The sequence below is a fragment of the Chiloscyllium punctatum genome, chromosome 23 (assembly GCF_047496795.1).
Source record: "Chiloscyllium punctatum isolate Juve2018m chromosome 23, sChiPun1.3, whole genome shotgun sequence".
Taxonomy (NCBI): domain Eukaryota; kingdom Metazoa; phylum Chordata; class Chondrichthyes; order Orectolobiformes; family Hemiscylliidae; genus Chiloscyllium; species Chiloscyllium punctatum.
Genome location: NC_092761.1, coordinates 53,841,400 through 53,857,250, shown reverse-complemented (window position 1 = coordinate 53,857,250; position 15,851 = coordinate 53,841,400). Strand labels below are relative to the sequence as shown.

Below are 15,851 nucleotides of genomic sequence, written 5' to 3'. Positions count from 1 at the left end.
TGTGTCACACCTGGACTGAGACTGTCCCTGTGCATGTCACACCTAGACTGAGTCTGTCTCTGTGTGTGTCACACTAGACTGAGTCTGTCTCTGTGTGTGTCACACCTGGACTGAGTCTGTTTCTGTATGTGTCACACCTAGAATGAGACTGCGCCTGTGTGTGTCACACCTGGACTGAGTCTGTCTCTGTGTGTGTCACACCTGGACTGAGTCTGTTTCTGTGTGTGTCACACCTAGAATGAGACTGTGCCTGTGTGTGTCACACCTGGACTGAGTCTGTCTCTGTGTGTGTCACACCTGGACTGAGACTGTCCCTGAGGGTGTCACACCTGGACTGAGTCTGTTTCTGTGTGTGTCACACCTAGAATGAGACTGTCCCTGCGTGTGTCACACCTGGACTGAGTCTGTCTCTGTGTGTGTCACACCTGGACTGAGACTGTCCCTGAGGGTGTCACACTTAAACTGAGACTGTCCCTGTGTATGTCATACCTGGACTGAGACTGTCCCTGTGTGTGTCACACCTGGACTGAGACTGTCCGTGTGTGTGTCACACTTGAACTGAGATTGTTCCTGTGTGTGTCACACCTGGATTGAGACTGTCCCTGTGTGTGTCACACTTGAACTGAGATTGTTCCTGTGTGTGTCACACCTGGACTGAGTCTGTCCTTGTGGGTGTCACACTTAGACTGAGACTGTCCCTGTGTGTTAAACCTGGAGTGAAACTATCCTTCTATGTGTCACACCTGGAGTGAGAACGACCCTCCCTATGTCACAACTGGACTGAGACTGTTCATCCTACCACAATCCTGGCTTGGTGTTATCTAAAGCTTCCTCCTATTATGAGTGAATGTCCATCATAAAAATGACATATTTCATTTTACTAGAAGCTTGGAGATATAAGTACCAAATACACATTAATTGAGATGTGAAATTAATGTTTACATTTTGGTTTCATTGACTTCATTGAGTTGGAATACAGGGTTGTCGTATGCTTTCTTCTCATTGCGTTTGGCCTCCCTCTCTGCCTGCAGACAATGGGCACAGTGTGGAGTATCGACCTGAACAGTCTTACCAAAGTTGGAGAAATCAACTCTGTACTTCCCTTCTTTTGATTTGGAGACAATGGGGGCAAATCTATAGCCCCAGAAGACTTCGTCTGGGATGTAAGATGTTCTCACCTGGCAGGTGGCGCTGGTAGCCTCTATGGTGCCATCCAGGAACACTACCAACTCAAAGTCTTGCTGCTTGATGGTCTCGGCTGACATCTCATAGAAGGGACTGGTCTTGTCAATAATGTGATAGATAGTGAGAGGAGATATGAAAAATAGATTCTCATTCCCTGCATCAACAATAAAATCAATGTTGACTTGATCCATAATAATGGTCTCGCCCTCGAGAGTCACTGTGGTTTTCAAAAGCTTTCCATAAATGTGGCTGCTAATCAGAAGGCTTTTCCTGAGGTTGGCTACTCGGATCAGGAGACACAGTTTTCCCCCACGTTTGCTGATGACAGCGGTTTTGCTGAAGGTGATGGTTTTGGCATGTTTCTTTGGTCGAGAGATCTTGGCCAGGATGGCACCGCACATGAAGGAATTAATGATGACACCAAGGATGGATTGAGTCACCAGGAGGAAGATGGCTTCACCACACTGTTCCGTCACACATCTGAACCCATAACCAATCGTGACCTGAGTCTCCAGTGAGAAGAGAAAGGCAGATGTCAGCCCATTAAGATTCTGAACACAAGGCATATGGGTATCAGTGGGTGAAAATTCAGGAAGGTCCTTATGCATGTAAGCAACTGCGTACCACAATAAACCAAAGAGAAACCAACTTCCGAGGAAAGCTGAAATAAAGATGGTCATCTGATATCTCCATTTGAGGTCAAGGACAGTTGTCCAAATATCCACAAGGAAGCCAATCCGTGAATGCTCCTTGACGTTTCCGAATTCGATGTTACACCTCCCATCCTTGGAGACGAGACGAGCTCTCTGACGATTGTGCTCTGTTAGGTTTCGAGTGAATCTCCTGCGGAGGTATTTGAACATTCCGCAGAAAAAATACCTGTTAATCTGTGAAGACAATGCCAAAGAATACATTAAACTCCATTATTTATCCTCCAGCGAGCTCTGAGGACCCTCCCAACACATTCCAATCACAAAACTGAAGAGGAAACTGGGTTTTATCACCTTTTCTGAAATCAAAGCAAACACCATAATGTCTTTCAAAGGCTTCAACCTGGATATATGGTTAATTGAGTAGTCCACAGGAAATATCCGTAAGTGTTTAAGAAAATAACAAGATTGCATATTGCCGCAAAGCAGATAAACATCTGTTAATTTTCAACTACTAGTTAGCACTAACCTGACAAATCATGATGATAAAAGAGAGAAATTTTGCTTGGTCATTGGGCATCTTTCAAGCTAAGTGTGAAGGTTAAATAAAGCGTTCAGGAGTTTGACTCATAGAATAGCTGCAGAATTAAATTAGCCTTCACTTGGTTTTTCCAATTGAGAGCCCCACAGTTATTTATTCACTAGATAAAGGGTCATTAAAGGATAAATGGGACACAACAAGTTTAGAGTCTAGAGTGTGTTGCTGGGAAAGCACAGTACACCAAGCAATATCCAAGGAGCAGGAGAATCAACGTTTCGGGCATAAACCCTTCATCAGGGGCTTGTGGGCTGGGGCTGAGAGATAAATGGGAGGGAAGCTGAGAAAGGTGGATGAAGGTGAGGGAGAAGGTGATAGGTCAGGGGGGAGAGTGATGGACAGGTCTGAAGGGTGGTGCCGAATGGTAGGCTTGGACTGGGATAATGTGGGGGGAGGGGAAATGAGGAAGCTGTTGAAATCCCCATTTTTCCCGTGTGGTCACAGGGTCCTAAGGCAGAAAATGAGGCGTTCTTCCTCCAGGCATCAGGTGGTAATGGTTTGGTGGTGGAGGAGGCCCAGGATCTGCATGTCCTTGAAGGAGTGGGAGGGGGTGTTAAAGTGTTGATGGGTGGGGGTATCCCAGAGATGTTCTCTGAAACAGTCTGCAAGAAGGTGTCCTGTCTCCCTGATATAGACCACACCGGGTACAATAAGTCCACGTTTAGAAAGAACATGGAGATATTCAGGCCCAGCCTGAGACAAGGACAACATTAGTCTCAGTGATAGTTGTAGTTCTAATGGAAGGCCAATTGCACAAACTCTAGCTTTGAGTTAGGTACATGTTACTTAAACCACAGATCTGACTCATATTGGTGATCCTAGATATAGGAGGACAAGCCTAATATTGAAAAAAGAAATAAAGAGGAGTTTTTTTTCTAAAATTAATTCATGAATTGTGGATTTTGATGGTAAGTTCAGTTCTTATTGCCCATCCGTAATTGCCCTTGTCATGGGTACAAACAGTTGCAGGCTGGAACCACTACAGTCTCTCTAATGCAGATGTACTCACAGTCAAGGAAGAAGTTCCAGAACTCTGAACTTGGGAGACTGAAGAAATTCCAATCAATTTAAACAGCAAGGCTGGTGTGTGACTTGGAGAGGAGGGTGTAGGCACTGGTTTTGCTGTTCTAGCTAATGGGGGGTTATTAGTTTGGAAGATCGTGTCAAAGGAGGCTTGGTAAAGGGAACATTTCACATAGTGTGAGGTAAAAATTCAACTGAGTGTTAATCTGATTGGACACAATAACTGCACAGAGACTGATATCAATCACCAAGTTGCCCTTTATTTACACATGCACAGTGCACAGGCTGTGATCGGCCAGCTCAGAGTCAATGTCTAGACTGAGGAAATCTTCTGAATCCCCTGTTTATATTTGTCAGCCAGGGCTCCCTGATTGGCTAGGTTAACAACCCCAATCAAGGATCTCATAGTCAATGAGATCCACCTGGCCATGCTTCCACAGTGGACAACAGGGACTGAATAATTAGATTCTTCAAAAATATTTTCATTGTCTCTACAGCTGAAAAAGATACCCTCAGTTTTGAGAGTGATTGGTACAAAGTGATGGGAATACAAAAAGGAGAGTCAAATGGGTTACCTCAGTTTTTAAAACAAAGTGTTTACGGGGGTGGCACAGTGGCTCAGTGGTTAGCACTGCAGCCTCATAGCACCTGGGTTCAATTCCCACCTTGGGTGACTGTCTGTGTGGAGTTTGCAAATTCTCCCCATGTCTGCGTAGGTTTCCTCCGGGTGCTCCCACAATCCAAAGATATGCAGGTCAGGTAAATTGGCCATGCTAAATTGCCCATAGTGTTAGGTGCATTCGCAAATGTAGGGTGGGGGAGTGGGTCTGGGTGGGTTACTCTTTGGAGGGTCGGTGTGGACTTGTTGGGCCGAATAGTCTGTTTCCATATTGTAGGAAATCTAATCTAATATGTTGCCTGTTTTTATTGGGTAATTTTATGAGGCATCATCAATGGGATTGAGAGTCATGAAACCAGTCCTAAGTACCCATGCTGGTTTATACCCTCACAAGTAAAACTGCACCCTGGAGCAGGAACAGTACTCTATAAATTATATCATCAGAGTCAGAGTTAAACACACGAGAATATCAATTCAAGTTTATAAAGAGGAGACAGAAATTACAACTTAACTGGGGTTTAGGGTTAAGTAGTTTAGATTTGGGACTGGGGTGGAGGAGAAAAATTGGAAGCCTTGCATTTGAACATGGGATCAGGAAGAGTCTATTTTATCCTTGCGTGTGCTGCACTAAACCAGTAAATCTAGTGAATCAATCCCTCAACTCCTTTCTTTCCTTCTTTGCTCAACAGCTCTTGATAAGCTTGCGTAATAAAATCTATCTCCCCGCGTTTCAGGAGTTTGGCTGATTGCTGGCAGCAATCGAGACTTAACGAACTTTAGGAAGGAACAGGTCTTCCTTCAACTATCGTGAGAAGTTTTGCTAGGAAGTGAACCCTCTTGCATTGATGCTTGCATTCATTGCTGTAGCTTTTTTGCATCAGTGGTGCCATTTCTACTTAACTTGTGCTTAGTCCTTCTTGTCCAGACTTGGCCATATTTGACTGTTCCGTCCATCTAATGTCATGGTCTGAAAACAGAAAGTGCTAGAGTTCTAAGGGAGAGTCACACTGAGATAACCAGACATTTCTTCACCCAGAGTGTGGTGAGCCTGTGAACTTCTCTGCCACAGAAAGTGACTTACGCTAAAACATTTAATTCTTTCAAGAAGTTGAATCTAGCTCTTAGGGTTGGTATGGGGAGAAAACAGGAACAAGGGACTGAATAAGATGACCAGACGTAATCACATTGAATGATAAAACAGGACCAAATAGCCTACTGCTGCTCCTATTTTCTATTTTATCCAGCACTTTCTTTTTGATTTTGGATTTCCAGCATTTGCTTTTGTTTGATGTTATGGTAGCTGGGGTTGGTATTGTCAACATAAATTTACAGTTCATCATGTCAACAATCATTGGATCAGGATATGATTAGTGAATAACTCAAATAACTCAAATTAAATTAGACGAGTACAATTTTCCTTTCACAAAACCATGTTGACACTGCCTGGTTGCAGTGAATTAGTTTATGTGCTCCACGACAACTTCCATGATAATGAATACCAGTGAATTCCCTATGACTGATGTTAGGCTAACCAGTCTGTAGGTTTTTGCCTTTCTGTTTCCCTCCTTTCTTGAATAACCAAGTTCCATCTGTCGAGTTGTAATCCAATGGGACCTTTCCAGATCTTAGGAGCAAATGTAAGAGAGGCTGGGCCTGTGCCCCAGAAATTTAGAAGACTATTGGGTGATCTTATTGAAACTGCTGAGGGGAATTAACAGGGTAGATACTGAAAAGATGTTACCGTTTGTGGAAGACAATGGGAACTGAAAAGGGTGTGATAAAGATTTGCAAGTATTCTACTGAGACTGAAGGGTTTGAGTTAAAAAGAGAGGCTGGATCGATTGGGACTTTTATCCCTGGACTGTCGGAGGCTGAGGGGTGACCTCATAGAGATCTGTAAAATCATGAGGAGCATAGATAAGGTAAATAGCCAAGGGCTTTTCCCCAGGGCAGGGGAGTCCAAAACTAGAGGGCATAGGTTTATGTTGAGAGAGGAAAGATTTAAAAGGGACCTGACGGACAAGTTTTTCACTCGGAGGGTGGTACATATATGGAACAAACCATGAGAGGTAGTGTAGAGGCAGGTACAATTATAACATTTAAAGGACATTTGGAAAGATACATGTAGTTCAAACCTGGCTATCATGGTTGAGTTGGGCAGTAGGGTCTTGTTTCACACCTGATGAAGAGGCAGTGCCCCAAAAGCTAGTGCTTCCAAATAAACCTGTTGGACTATAACATGACTATTATGTGATTTTTAACTTTGTCCATGCTGTATAACTCTATGATTCGGGGGTAACATTTCAAATAATTGTTCGCCCATTTAAGATAGAGAGGAGAACATTTTTTTACAAAGTATTGTTAGTCTGGGGAACTCCCTTCTCTGGTGAGAGAACAGTAAGGCAGGGTCATTAAACATCTCCAACACAGAAGTGGGTGGGTTCCTGTCTAACAAGGGAGTCAATGACTGTATTTGAGGATGTAGGAAAGTTTGGAATTGAGGTCACAATTAGATCCTCCATGATCTTATGTTAATAGTGGGTCCAATGTGAGGGCCCGAATGGCTGCAGTCATGTGTTTGTATTGATATTAACTTTGCTGACTGAAGAATTCACCAACCCATATCCCATCAATTACGACAAGCAATATAAGAACATAAAACCATAAGAAATAGAAGCGAGAATATATCAGGCAACTCCTGGGACTTGTCTTAACTCTACCCCACAACCCACTATCCCCTGAGGGACAAGGAAAAGCCTGTCTATATCACTCTCAGTTATATTCAGAGAGGGAGCTTCCAAATCAAACTGGCAGAGAGAGTTCCAAAGATTGCCAATGCTTACGCTCAGATTTAAAGGTAAAGAGTAACAGCAGGTCGTGGGTGGAATGATATTGACAGTGCCTGGGGGCTATCTCACATGCTATCTCACATGATCGGGATGTTTAGTGAACTAGCCCCACTAGCCTTAAATTGGTGCATATCTTCCCTATGCATTAACTAATTCAAAAGTCTTTTAAGTGTAACTTCATCTGCATCCATTACTTCCTCTGGTAGTCATGATTTGGAGATGCCGGTGTTGGACTGGGGTGTACAAAGTTAAAAATCACACAGCACCAGATTATAGTCCAACAGGTTTAATTGGAAGCACACTAGCTTTCGGAGTGTCGCTTTTGAGCCCTCCACTATCACCTGATGAAGGAGCGATGCTCCAAAAGCTAATGTGCTTCCAACAAAACCTGTTGGATTATAACCTGGTGCTGTGTGATTTTTAACTTTCCTCTGGTAGTTCATTCTACACAAGAATCACTCTCTGTATAAAAAAGTTGCCACTCACATCCTTTTTAAATCTTTCTCCTCTCACTTTGAAAATATGCCACCTGGTTTTGATCCCTCACCTCCCCCCACCCCGACCCCCCACCCCCACCTGAGGGAAAAGACTCTTGTCATTCACCTTATCTAGGCCCCTCATAATTTGATAAACCTCTATACGGTCGCCTCTCACCCTCGAATGCTCCAGTGAGAAAGGTCCCAGCCTTTCCAGTCTATTTTTATATCTCAAACCCTCCATTCTGGCAACATCCTGGTAAATATTTTCTGAACCCGCTCCAGTTTCCTATAACTAGGCAACTCGAACTGCCTCACCAATGTCATGTACAACTTCAACAAGGCGTCCGAACTCTTAGACTCAAAAGTCTAAGCAATGAAGGCAAGCATGCTAAACACCTTCTTAACCATCCTGTCTACATGTGAAGCAAATTTCAAAGAATTGTGTACTGAACCTCTCGGGTTCCAGTCATTGTGAGGTAGTAGTGCTAACAACTGAGCCACCATTTTGTGAGTTTCAAAGGATGTGCATCAGAACATTATCTTTATATATTAATATAATATATTAATATATATTATATTTTTGCAGGCATACAAAATGAAAATTGGAGCCAAACTATCCCAGTCTATGTTAAAGTAGTTAGCCTGAGATGTCATAAGGAACTTGGAAACAAATTCAAAAGGCTGATCTTCCTTAAGCAGACATGCTCTGAGGTTCATCTCCAGGCACATATACTCTGTAAGTGATAACAGGAGTCAGTCAGGAAGCATAGCAGGGCAGGATTTGGCTGTGCGTGCAGCTGTAACTCCCTGTAAAGGCAGTGCTGAGTGTGCAGATGAGGTTAAATAAATTCTTGGGAGCTCTTGTATCGAAAAGCAGGGTGATCACAATTTCCAGGGTGAAATGAGTAAGCCTACAGTGGTTCTGAGGGATACTGGGGCTGGACAAACTCTACAGTGGGATGAAGGCCTGGCCCTAACACCTAAGAGTGCAGCTCATGCTGAGGGATTGAAAGGAGATACAGGCCAATCCCACTTTTACTGGGTAAATCTGGAGCATGACCTTGTGTTGGGACCAAACAGTGTGCAGGTTAACCCCAGTCTGCTGGTGGATGCTGTTGATTTGCTTCTTGCTGGTGAACTGGTGGAAATAAAGATAATAACATCCCAATGGTCTCTGAGGAGCCCTTTCAGATCAGGGCGATTGAACAACTGGAGAACATTACAGCGCAGTACAGGTCTTTCGACCCTCGATGTTGCGCCAATAGCTGGGATTTGCCCTGAAAGAGTGGTCACATGGTCCATACAGGCTGAGGTGGCCTTCCAGTCCAGTTATCCAATACCTTTTCCAGATTTGAGAAGTTCCCCACAAGGCAATCAGGAGCAACTCAAGCAGCTGACCCACTGTTTTAAACGTGAGCTGAAATTGCTGAGGCCGAGGTTGAAACAGCCCGGGATGCTACTAAATTAGAAATGAGGAGTTTCTAGGGGAATAGAGGGCTCCTCACTGACCTGCAGCCACGGACTGGGCTGTAGCTCAGCTGAACCTGAAACCTAATCTTTACCCTAACCCTAATGTTGAACATAACCTTAAATCTAACTCTAACCCGAAACCTAAACTTAACCATTACCCAAAATATATAATTAAACCTAGCCCTAATCCTAACCCTAATCCTAACCCTAAACTTAACCTTAAACCTAACCCTGACCTTAACCGTAACCCCAACACTAATCCATATGTTAATCCTAACCATAAACCTGATCCTGACCCTAGCCCTAACACTGATCCTAACCCTAACACTGACAGCAGTCCTAACCCTGACCCGAGTGAACGCATTAGATTCCGAACACTGGGAATGTCAATATGCACAAAACCCATCTCACATCAGCCAGCACTGTTACTGGCCAAAAAGCTTCACAGGGTTTTACAGAACCTGTCACACCTGCCAGATTGTGTGAAAACCTCAAACTACAATGAGACCTTCCCCGGTATTACATTTGCTGACTTTTGGAGAACCATTCAGCAAGGGATAATGTGGGACACCTGGCCATAGGAAAACTTTGCTACCAGTAAATACCTAGCCTTATCAGCTCCCCATTTCAATTTGCCCACTCTATTCCTGTCTGGAACATAAGAAATAGGAGCAGGAGCCCATTGAGTTTGCTCCATCATTCAATATTACTGTATTCCTGATGAAGGGCTTTTGCCCGGATCGTCGATTTTACTGCTCCTCGGGTGCTGCCTGACCTGCTGTGCTTTTCCAGCACCACTCTAATCTAGACTCTGGTTTCCAGCATCTGCAGTCATTGTTTTTACCTCCATCATTCAATATGATCGTGTCTAATCTGATTGTGGTCTGAACATCATTTCCCTGCCTGCTCACCCTTTATTAGTCAAGAATCTATAATAGGTGCACTGGAGACTGGAAGGTACCACAATTGTATTTCTGTATATCACAAAAATGATCCAAGAGAATAATTTTCACTCACAATATGATGCTCAGCTGCTCCAGACTGTATCCAATGATTTTTTCCAATTACTGATGCATCTTTTTAATTCCTCACACATTGATTATAAACAGTAGGAGTTCTGTGCAACTCACAACTCTGCAACTTTTATAAATTTCAATGAGCTTCAACATCAAGAAGTGGTCAAGGAAATCGGAAGACCATACTTGTCAATATACAGCCCATAACATGGTGTTCACTGTTCTTTTTAGATTAGATTACTTACAGTGTGGAAACAGGCCCTTCGGCCCAACAAGTCTTACGGTGTGGACTTGTTGGGCCGAAGGGCCTGTTTCCACACTGTAAGTAATCTAATCTAAAAAAAAAGTCCACACCGCCCCGCAACCCACCCACACCCCTACATCTGCCCCTTACCTAACACAATGGACAATTTAGCATGGCCAATTCACCTGACCTGCACATCTTTGGACTGTGGGAGGAAACCGGAGCACCCAGAGGAAACCCACACAGACACGGGGAGAATGTGCAAACTCCACACAGTCAGTCGCCTGAGGCGGGAATTGAACCCGGGTCTCTGGCCGCTGTGAGGCAGCAGTGCTAACTACTGTGCCACCGTGCCGCCCACAAATCAGGCTCCCTGATTATTGTGTAAAGTCACCAGCTTATGTGACACATTAGTGGTGCTAGAAAAGCACAGCAGATCAGGCAGCATCTGAGGAGCAGTAAAATCGACGTTTCAGGCAAAAGCTCTTCATCAGGAATACAGGCAGAGAGCCTGAAGGGTGGAGAGATAAATGAGAGGAGGGTGGGGGTGGGAAGAAAGTAGCATAGAGTACAATGGGTGAGTGGGGGAGGGGATGAAGGTGATAGGCCAGGGAGGAGGGCAGAGCAGATAGGTGGAAAAGAAGATAGACAGGTAGGACAAGTCATGGGGACAGTGCTGAGCTGGAAGTTTGGAACTGGGGTGAGGTGGGAGAAAGGGAAATGAGGAAACTGGTGTAGTCCACATTGATGCCCTGTGGTTGAAGTGTTCCGAGGCGGAAGATGAGGCGTTCTTCCTCCAGGCGTCGGGTGGTGAGGGAGTGGCTGTGAAGGAGGCCCAGGACCTCCATGTCCTCGGCAGAGTGGGAGGGGGAATTGAAATGTTGGGCCACAGGGCAGTGTGGTTGATTGGTGCGGGTTTCCCAGAGATGTTCCCTAAAAGCGCTCTGCTAGAGGCATCCAGTCTCCCCATGAGGAGACCGCATCAGGAGCAACGGATACAATAAATAATATTGGTGGATGTGCAGGTAAAACTTTGATGGATGTGGAAGGCTCCTTTATGGCCTTGGATGGAGGTGAGGGAGGAGGTGTGGGCGCAGGTTTTGCAATTCCTGCGGTGGCAGGGGAAAGTGCCAGAATGGGAGGGTGGGTTGTAGAGGGGCATGGATCTGACCAGGTAGTCACGGAGGGAATGGTCTTTGCGGAAGATGGAAAGGGTGGGGAGGGAAATATATCTCTGGTGGTGGGGTCCGTTTGGAGGTGGTGGAAATGTCGGTGGATGATTTGGTTTATGCGAAGGTTGGTAGGGCGGAAGGTGAGCACCAGGGGCGTTCTGTCCTTGTTACTGTTGGAGGGGTGGGGTCTGAGGGCGGAGGTGCGGGATGTGGACGAGATGCGGTGGAGGGCATCTTTAGCCACGTGGGAAGGGAAATTGCGGTTTCTAAAGAAGGAAGCCATCTGGTGTGTTCCGTGGTGGAACTGGTCCTCCTGGGAGCAGATATGGCGGAGGCGGAGGAATTGGGAATACAGGATGGCATTTTTGCAAGAGGTAGGGTGAGAAGAGGTGTAATCCAGGTAGCTATGGGAGTCGGTGGGTTTGTAAAAAATGTTGGTGTCAAGTCGGTCGTCACTAATGGAAATGGAGAGGTCCAGGAAGGGGAGGGAGGTGTCAGAGATGGTCCAGGTAAATTTAAGGTCAGCGTGGAATATGTTGGTGAAGTTGATGAATTGCTCAACTTCCTCAAGGGAGCACGAGGTGGCGCCAATGCAGTCATCAATGTTGCAGAGGAAGAGGTGGAGTGTGGTGCCGGTGTAATTATGGAAGATGGACTGTTCTACATAGCCAACAAAGAGACAGGCATAGCTGGGGCCCATACGTGTGCCCATGGCTATCCCTTTGGTCTGGAGGAAGTGGGAGGATTCGAAGGAGAAATTGTTAAGGGTGAGGACCAGTTCGGCCATGTCACGGAGCTGCACATCACTGTGGATAAATAGCACAATGTGGGTAGGCCAGGAACTCATGGCAGAACATCAAGACACTTTAATAGTTTGGATAGGAAGACACACAGGAACAGACTTCATGAACACATGAAGAAGATAGATTAATCCTTACCTAATGTGACTATAAGATCAGAGCCTGGAATAGCTGCAATTACCAAGTACATGAATATTTAGTTTGATAAATTAGGTTAGTTTGACAACTAAATGTGGAGTCAGTTTTTTATTTAGCCTTCTCCTTGACTAGTCTGTCTTAAACCCAAATTCATAGCATAGCATCAACCCACATAATAAAAAGCAAACAGGTCATAGAGTCATAGAGATGCTCAGCATAGAAACAGAACCTCTGTTCAACTCGTCCACGCCAACCAGATATCCTAAATTAATCTAGTCCCATTTGCCAGCATTTGGCCCATATCCCTATAAACCCTTCTTATTCATATACCCATCCAGATGCTTTTTAAATGTTGTAGTTGTACCAGCCTCCACCACTTCCTCTGGCAGCTCATTCCATACTCACCCCATCCTCTGGGGTGAAAAGGTTGCCCCGAGGTCTCTTTTATATCTTTCCCCTCTTACCCTAAATCTATGCCCTTTAGTTTTGGACTCCCCCACCCCAAGGAAAAGACCTTGTCTATTTATCCTATTCATGCCCCTCATGATTTTATAAACCTCTATAAGGTTATTACACCGTGGGCGGCACGGTGGCACAGTGGTTAGCACTGCTCCCTCACAGCGCCTGAGACCCGGGTTCAATTCCCGCCTCAGGCGACTGACTGTGTGGAGTTTGCACATTCTCCCCGTGTCTGCGTGGGTTTCCTCCCACAGTCCAAAGATGTGCAGGCCAGGTGAATTGGCCATGCTAAATTGCCCATAGTGTTAGGTAAGGGGTAAATGTAGATGTAGGGGTATGGGTGGGTTATGCTTCGGCGGGGCGGTGTGGACTTGTTGGGCCGAAGGGCCTGTTTCCACACTGTAAGTAATCTAATCTAAAGGTCGCCCCTCAGCCTCCAACACTCCTGGGAAAATAACTGCAGCCTATTCAGAGGAGAGGTCCCAGTGATCTCTTAGTACCAGAGGTGGTCATCCATCCCTCAAAAATCAGCTCAACAAGAGATGGGGTGCAATCAATGATTTCCTCTTTGAAACTTGTGTTGCTGAAATGGTTAACAGCCTGGACGTGGAGTCTGTTAGGCACTAATCCAACCAGCCACATGGTCCTGTGACGGTAATTGCGTATAGAAGGAGGCTGTTAGAACAAAGCACGGGGCCTTTAAAGTGGTGCTTGAAGCCTCTGCTCAACCATCGAGAGCTGCTTCAAAAGTGGATTTACGATGTATTGCATTGTGAGGCCACAAGAGTCATCAGGGAGATGCTGTGGGATCAGTGGGCTGTCTCCACCCACATGAGCACGTAATCACACAAAGTGATGCTCCATTATTGAACCACAGTTTACATCAGCACAGGGAAAGGCCATTAAGCACCTGCTATAAGTTCCAGTTCTTTGTCAGGACAATCCAAATCAAATTGCCGACCCCACTCTCTCCCCATGGTTCGCCATCTTTAATTTAAGAACCTGATGCAATGGCGGCCATCTTGACCATTCCTAGCAGTGAAACATGTCAACAACTCTATCACAAAAAGACCATAAGACCATAAGACATAGGAGTGGAAGTAAGGCCATTCGGCCCATCGAGTCCACTCCGCCATTCTATCATGGCTGATGCGCATTTCAGCTCCACTTACCAGCGTTCTCCCCGTAGCCCTTAATTCCTCAAGACAACAAGAATCTATCAATCTCGGCCTTGAAGACATTTAGCGTCCCGGCTTCCACTGCACTCCGTGGCAATGAATTCCACAGGCCCACCACTCTCTGGCTGAAGAAATGTCTCCGCATTTCTGTTCTGAATTTACCCCCTCTAATTCTAAGGCTGTGTCCACGGGTCCTCGTTTCCTCGTCTAACGGAAACAATTTCCTAGCATCCACCTTTTCCAAGCCATGTATTATTTTGTACGTCTCTATTAAGTCTCCCCTTAATCTTCTAAACTCCAATGAATACAATCCCAGTATCCTCAGCCGTTCCTCATATGCTAGACCTGTCATTCCAGGGATCATCCGTGTGAATCTCCGCTGGACACGTTCCAGTGCCAGTATGTCCTTCCTGAGGTGTGGGGACCAAAACTGGACACAGTACTCCAAATGGGGCCTAACCAGAGCTTTATAAAGTCTTAGTAGTACATCTCTGCTTTTATATTCCAACCCTCTTGAGATAAGAGACAACATTGCATTCGCTTTCTTAATCACGGACTCAACCTGCATGTTTACCTTTAGAGAATCCTCGACTAGCACTCCCAGATCCCTTTGTGCTTTGGCTTTATTAATTTTCTCACCATTTAGAAAGTAGTCCATGCTTTTATTCTTTTTGCCAAAGTGCAAGACCTCGCACTTGCTCACGTTAAATTCCATCAGCCATTTCCTGGACCACTCTCCCAACCTGTCTAGATCCTTCTGTAGCCTCCCCACTTCCTCAGTACTACCTGCCTGTCCACCTAACTTCGTATCATCGGCAAACTTCGCTAGAATGCCCCCGGTTCCCTCATCCAAATCATTAATATATAATGCGAACAGCTGGGGCCCCAGCACCGAACCCTTCTCTACAACTTCTCTACAACTCGGTGCTCAATCTCTTCGACACTTTTTCAAAAGGATGATACTTCTTCTCCAACTGCATTCAAAGGAAGTGGTCCAGGACTGTTTATCAATAATTCAAAGCCAACAAATTATTGCCATTAATTCTGCATCAGCTTTCTCTGCTTTAATGAAGTCATCCACAGATCTTGTGATAATTAACGACTCCAATACCTGGCATCATCCTCATGAAACTTAACTGTTCATCTGCTTTTTAAATTTTTTCATGACACATGGATATTATTGGCAAGGCCGGCATTTCTAATCATCACTAAATGTCATATTAATTTGGTACCTTTTGTGTAAGACAGCTAAAAGTGCACTTAGAACTAGTACTGTGACCTGATCAATATTTATACAAATGCATCCGTACTTTTTTACTTATTAGTCCCTTCGTTTTTACTGTTAGTCCCTCTATACTCAGACCATACTTGCAAGATGGGATATTTGTCCATCTTGATCTCTGTCTTTTCATCCTCTGCATCTCTTTCAGTTATTATATACCCATTCCTTGTGTGCTCTTGGCAATGGCATGTCCTCAATTGCAGAGGCATTAATCTAAAAGATAGCTCCTTGTGATTAAGAGATCTGATGCCCTTCAATAAGCTTATGTGTGAGACTGAAAGAGAGTCATTCGGAGTGAGCACCAGTCCAATTGCCTGCAATAATAGCATACCTAGCAGCAGAAAGGAGATAATGAAGGAGTTTGTAAAAGAAGTCAGAGAGAAACTCCACATTTGGTCAAACCAAAGCTGAGCAGAAGGTTTGTTGCAGACTAGCCCAGTAAATAGGTCACTACAAACACATTTCCTACAATTGTGGGGTCTGTAGCCTGGCTGTTATTACACAGCAAACAGAAATAAACCATCACTGCAGTGGGCTGTTCAGATACCCGAGATCATTGAGAGATTCATCGCTGGCTGTTCCCTGTTGAACGAGAGATGCTTCACGGTGACGGCTGATCTCAGAATGGAATCTAGAGCAGGTGACATGGAGCTGGAGGTGGCCAGCTGGCTGAGAAGACACACTTCTAG

General features: G+C 45.0%; 1 protein-coding gene across 2 annotated transcripts in view; it reads right to left on the bottom strand.

The window, feature by feature from the left end:
• Nucleotides 1–270: 270 nt before the first annotated feature.
• LOC140494079 (ATP-sensitive inward rectifier potassium channel 1-like) overlaps nt 271–15,851 on the bottom strand; it is a 59,213-nt gene continuing 43,632 nt past the window's right edge. For both annotated transcript variants that reach the window (XM_072593016.1, XM_072593015.1), the window contains exon 2: nt 271–2,072. In XM_072593016.1, the coding sequence (XP_072449117.1) occupies nt 939–2,048 (1,110 nt within the window). In that variant the 5' untranslated portion in view covers nt 2,049–2,072 and the 3' untranslated portion in view covers nt 271–938. The remainder of the gene's footprint in view (nt 2,073–15,851) is intronic.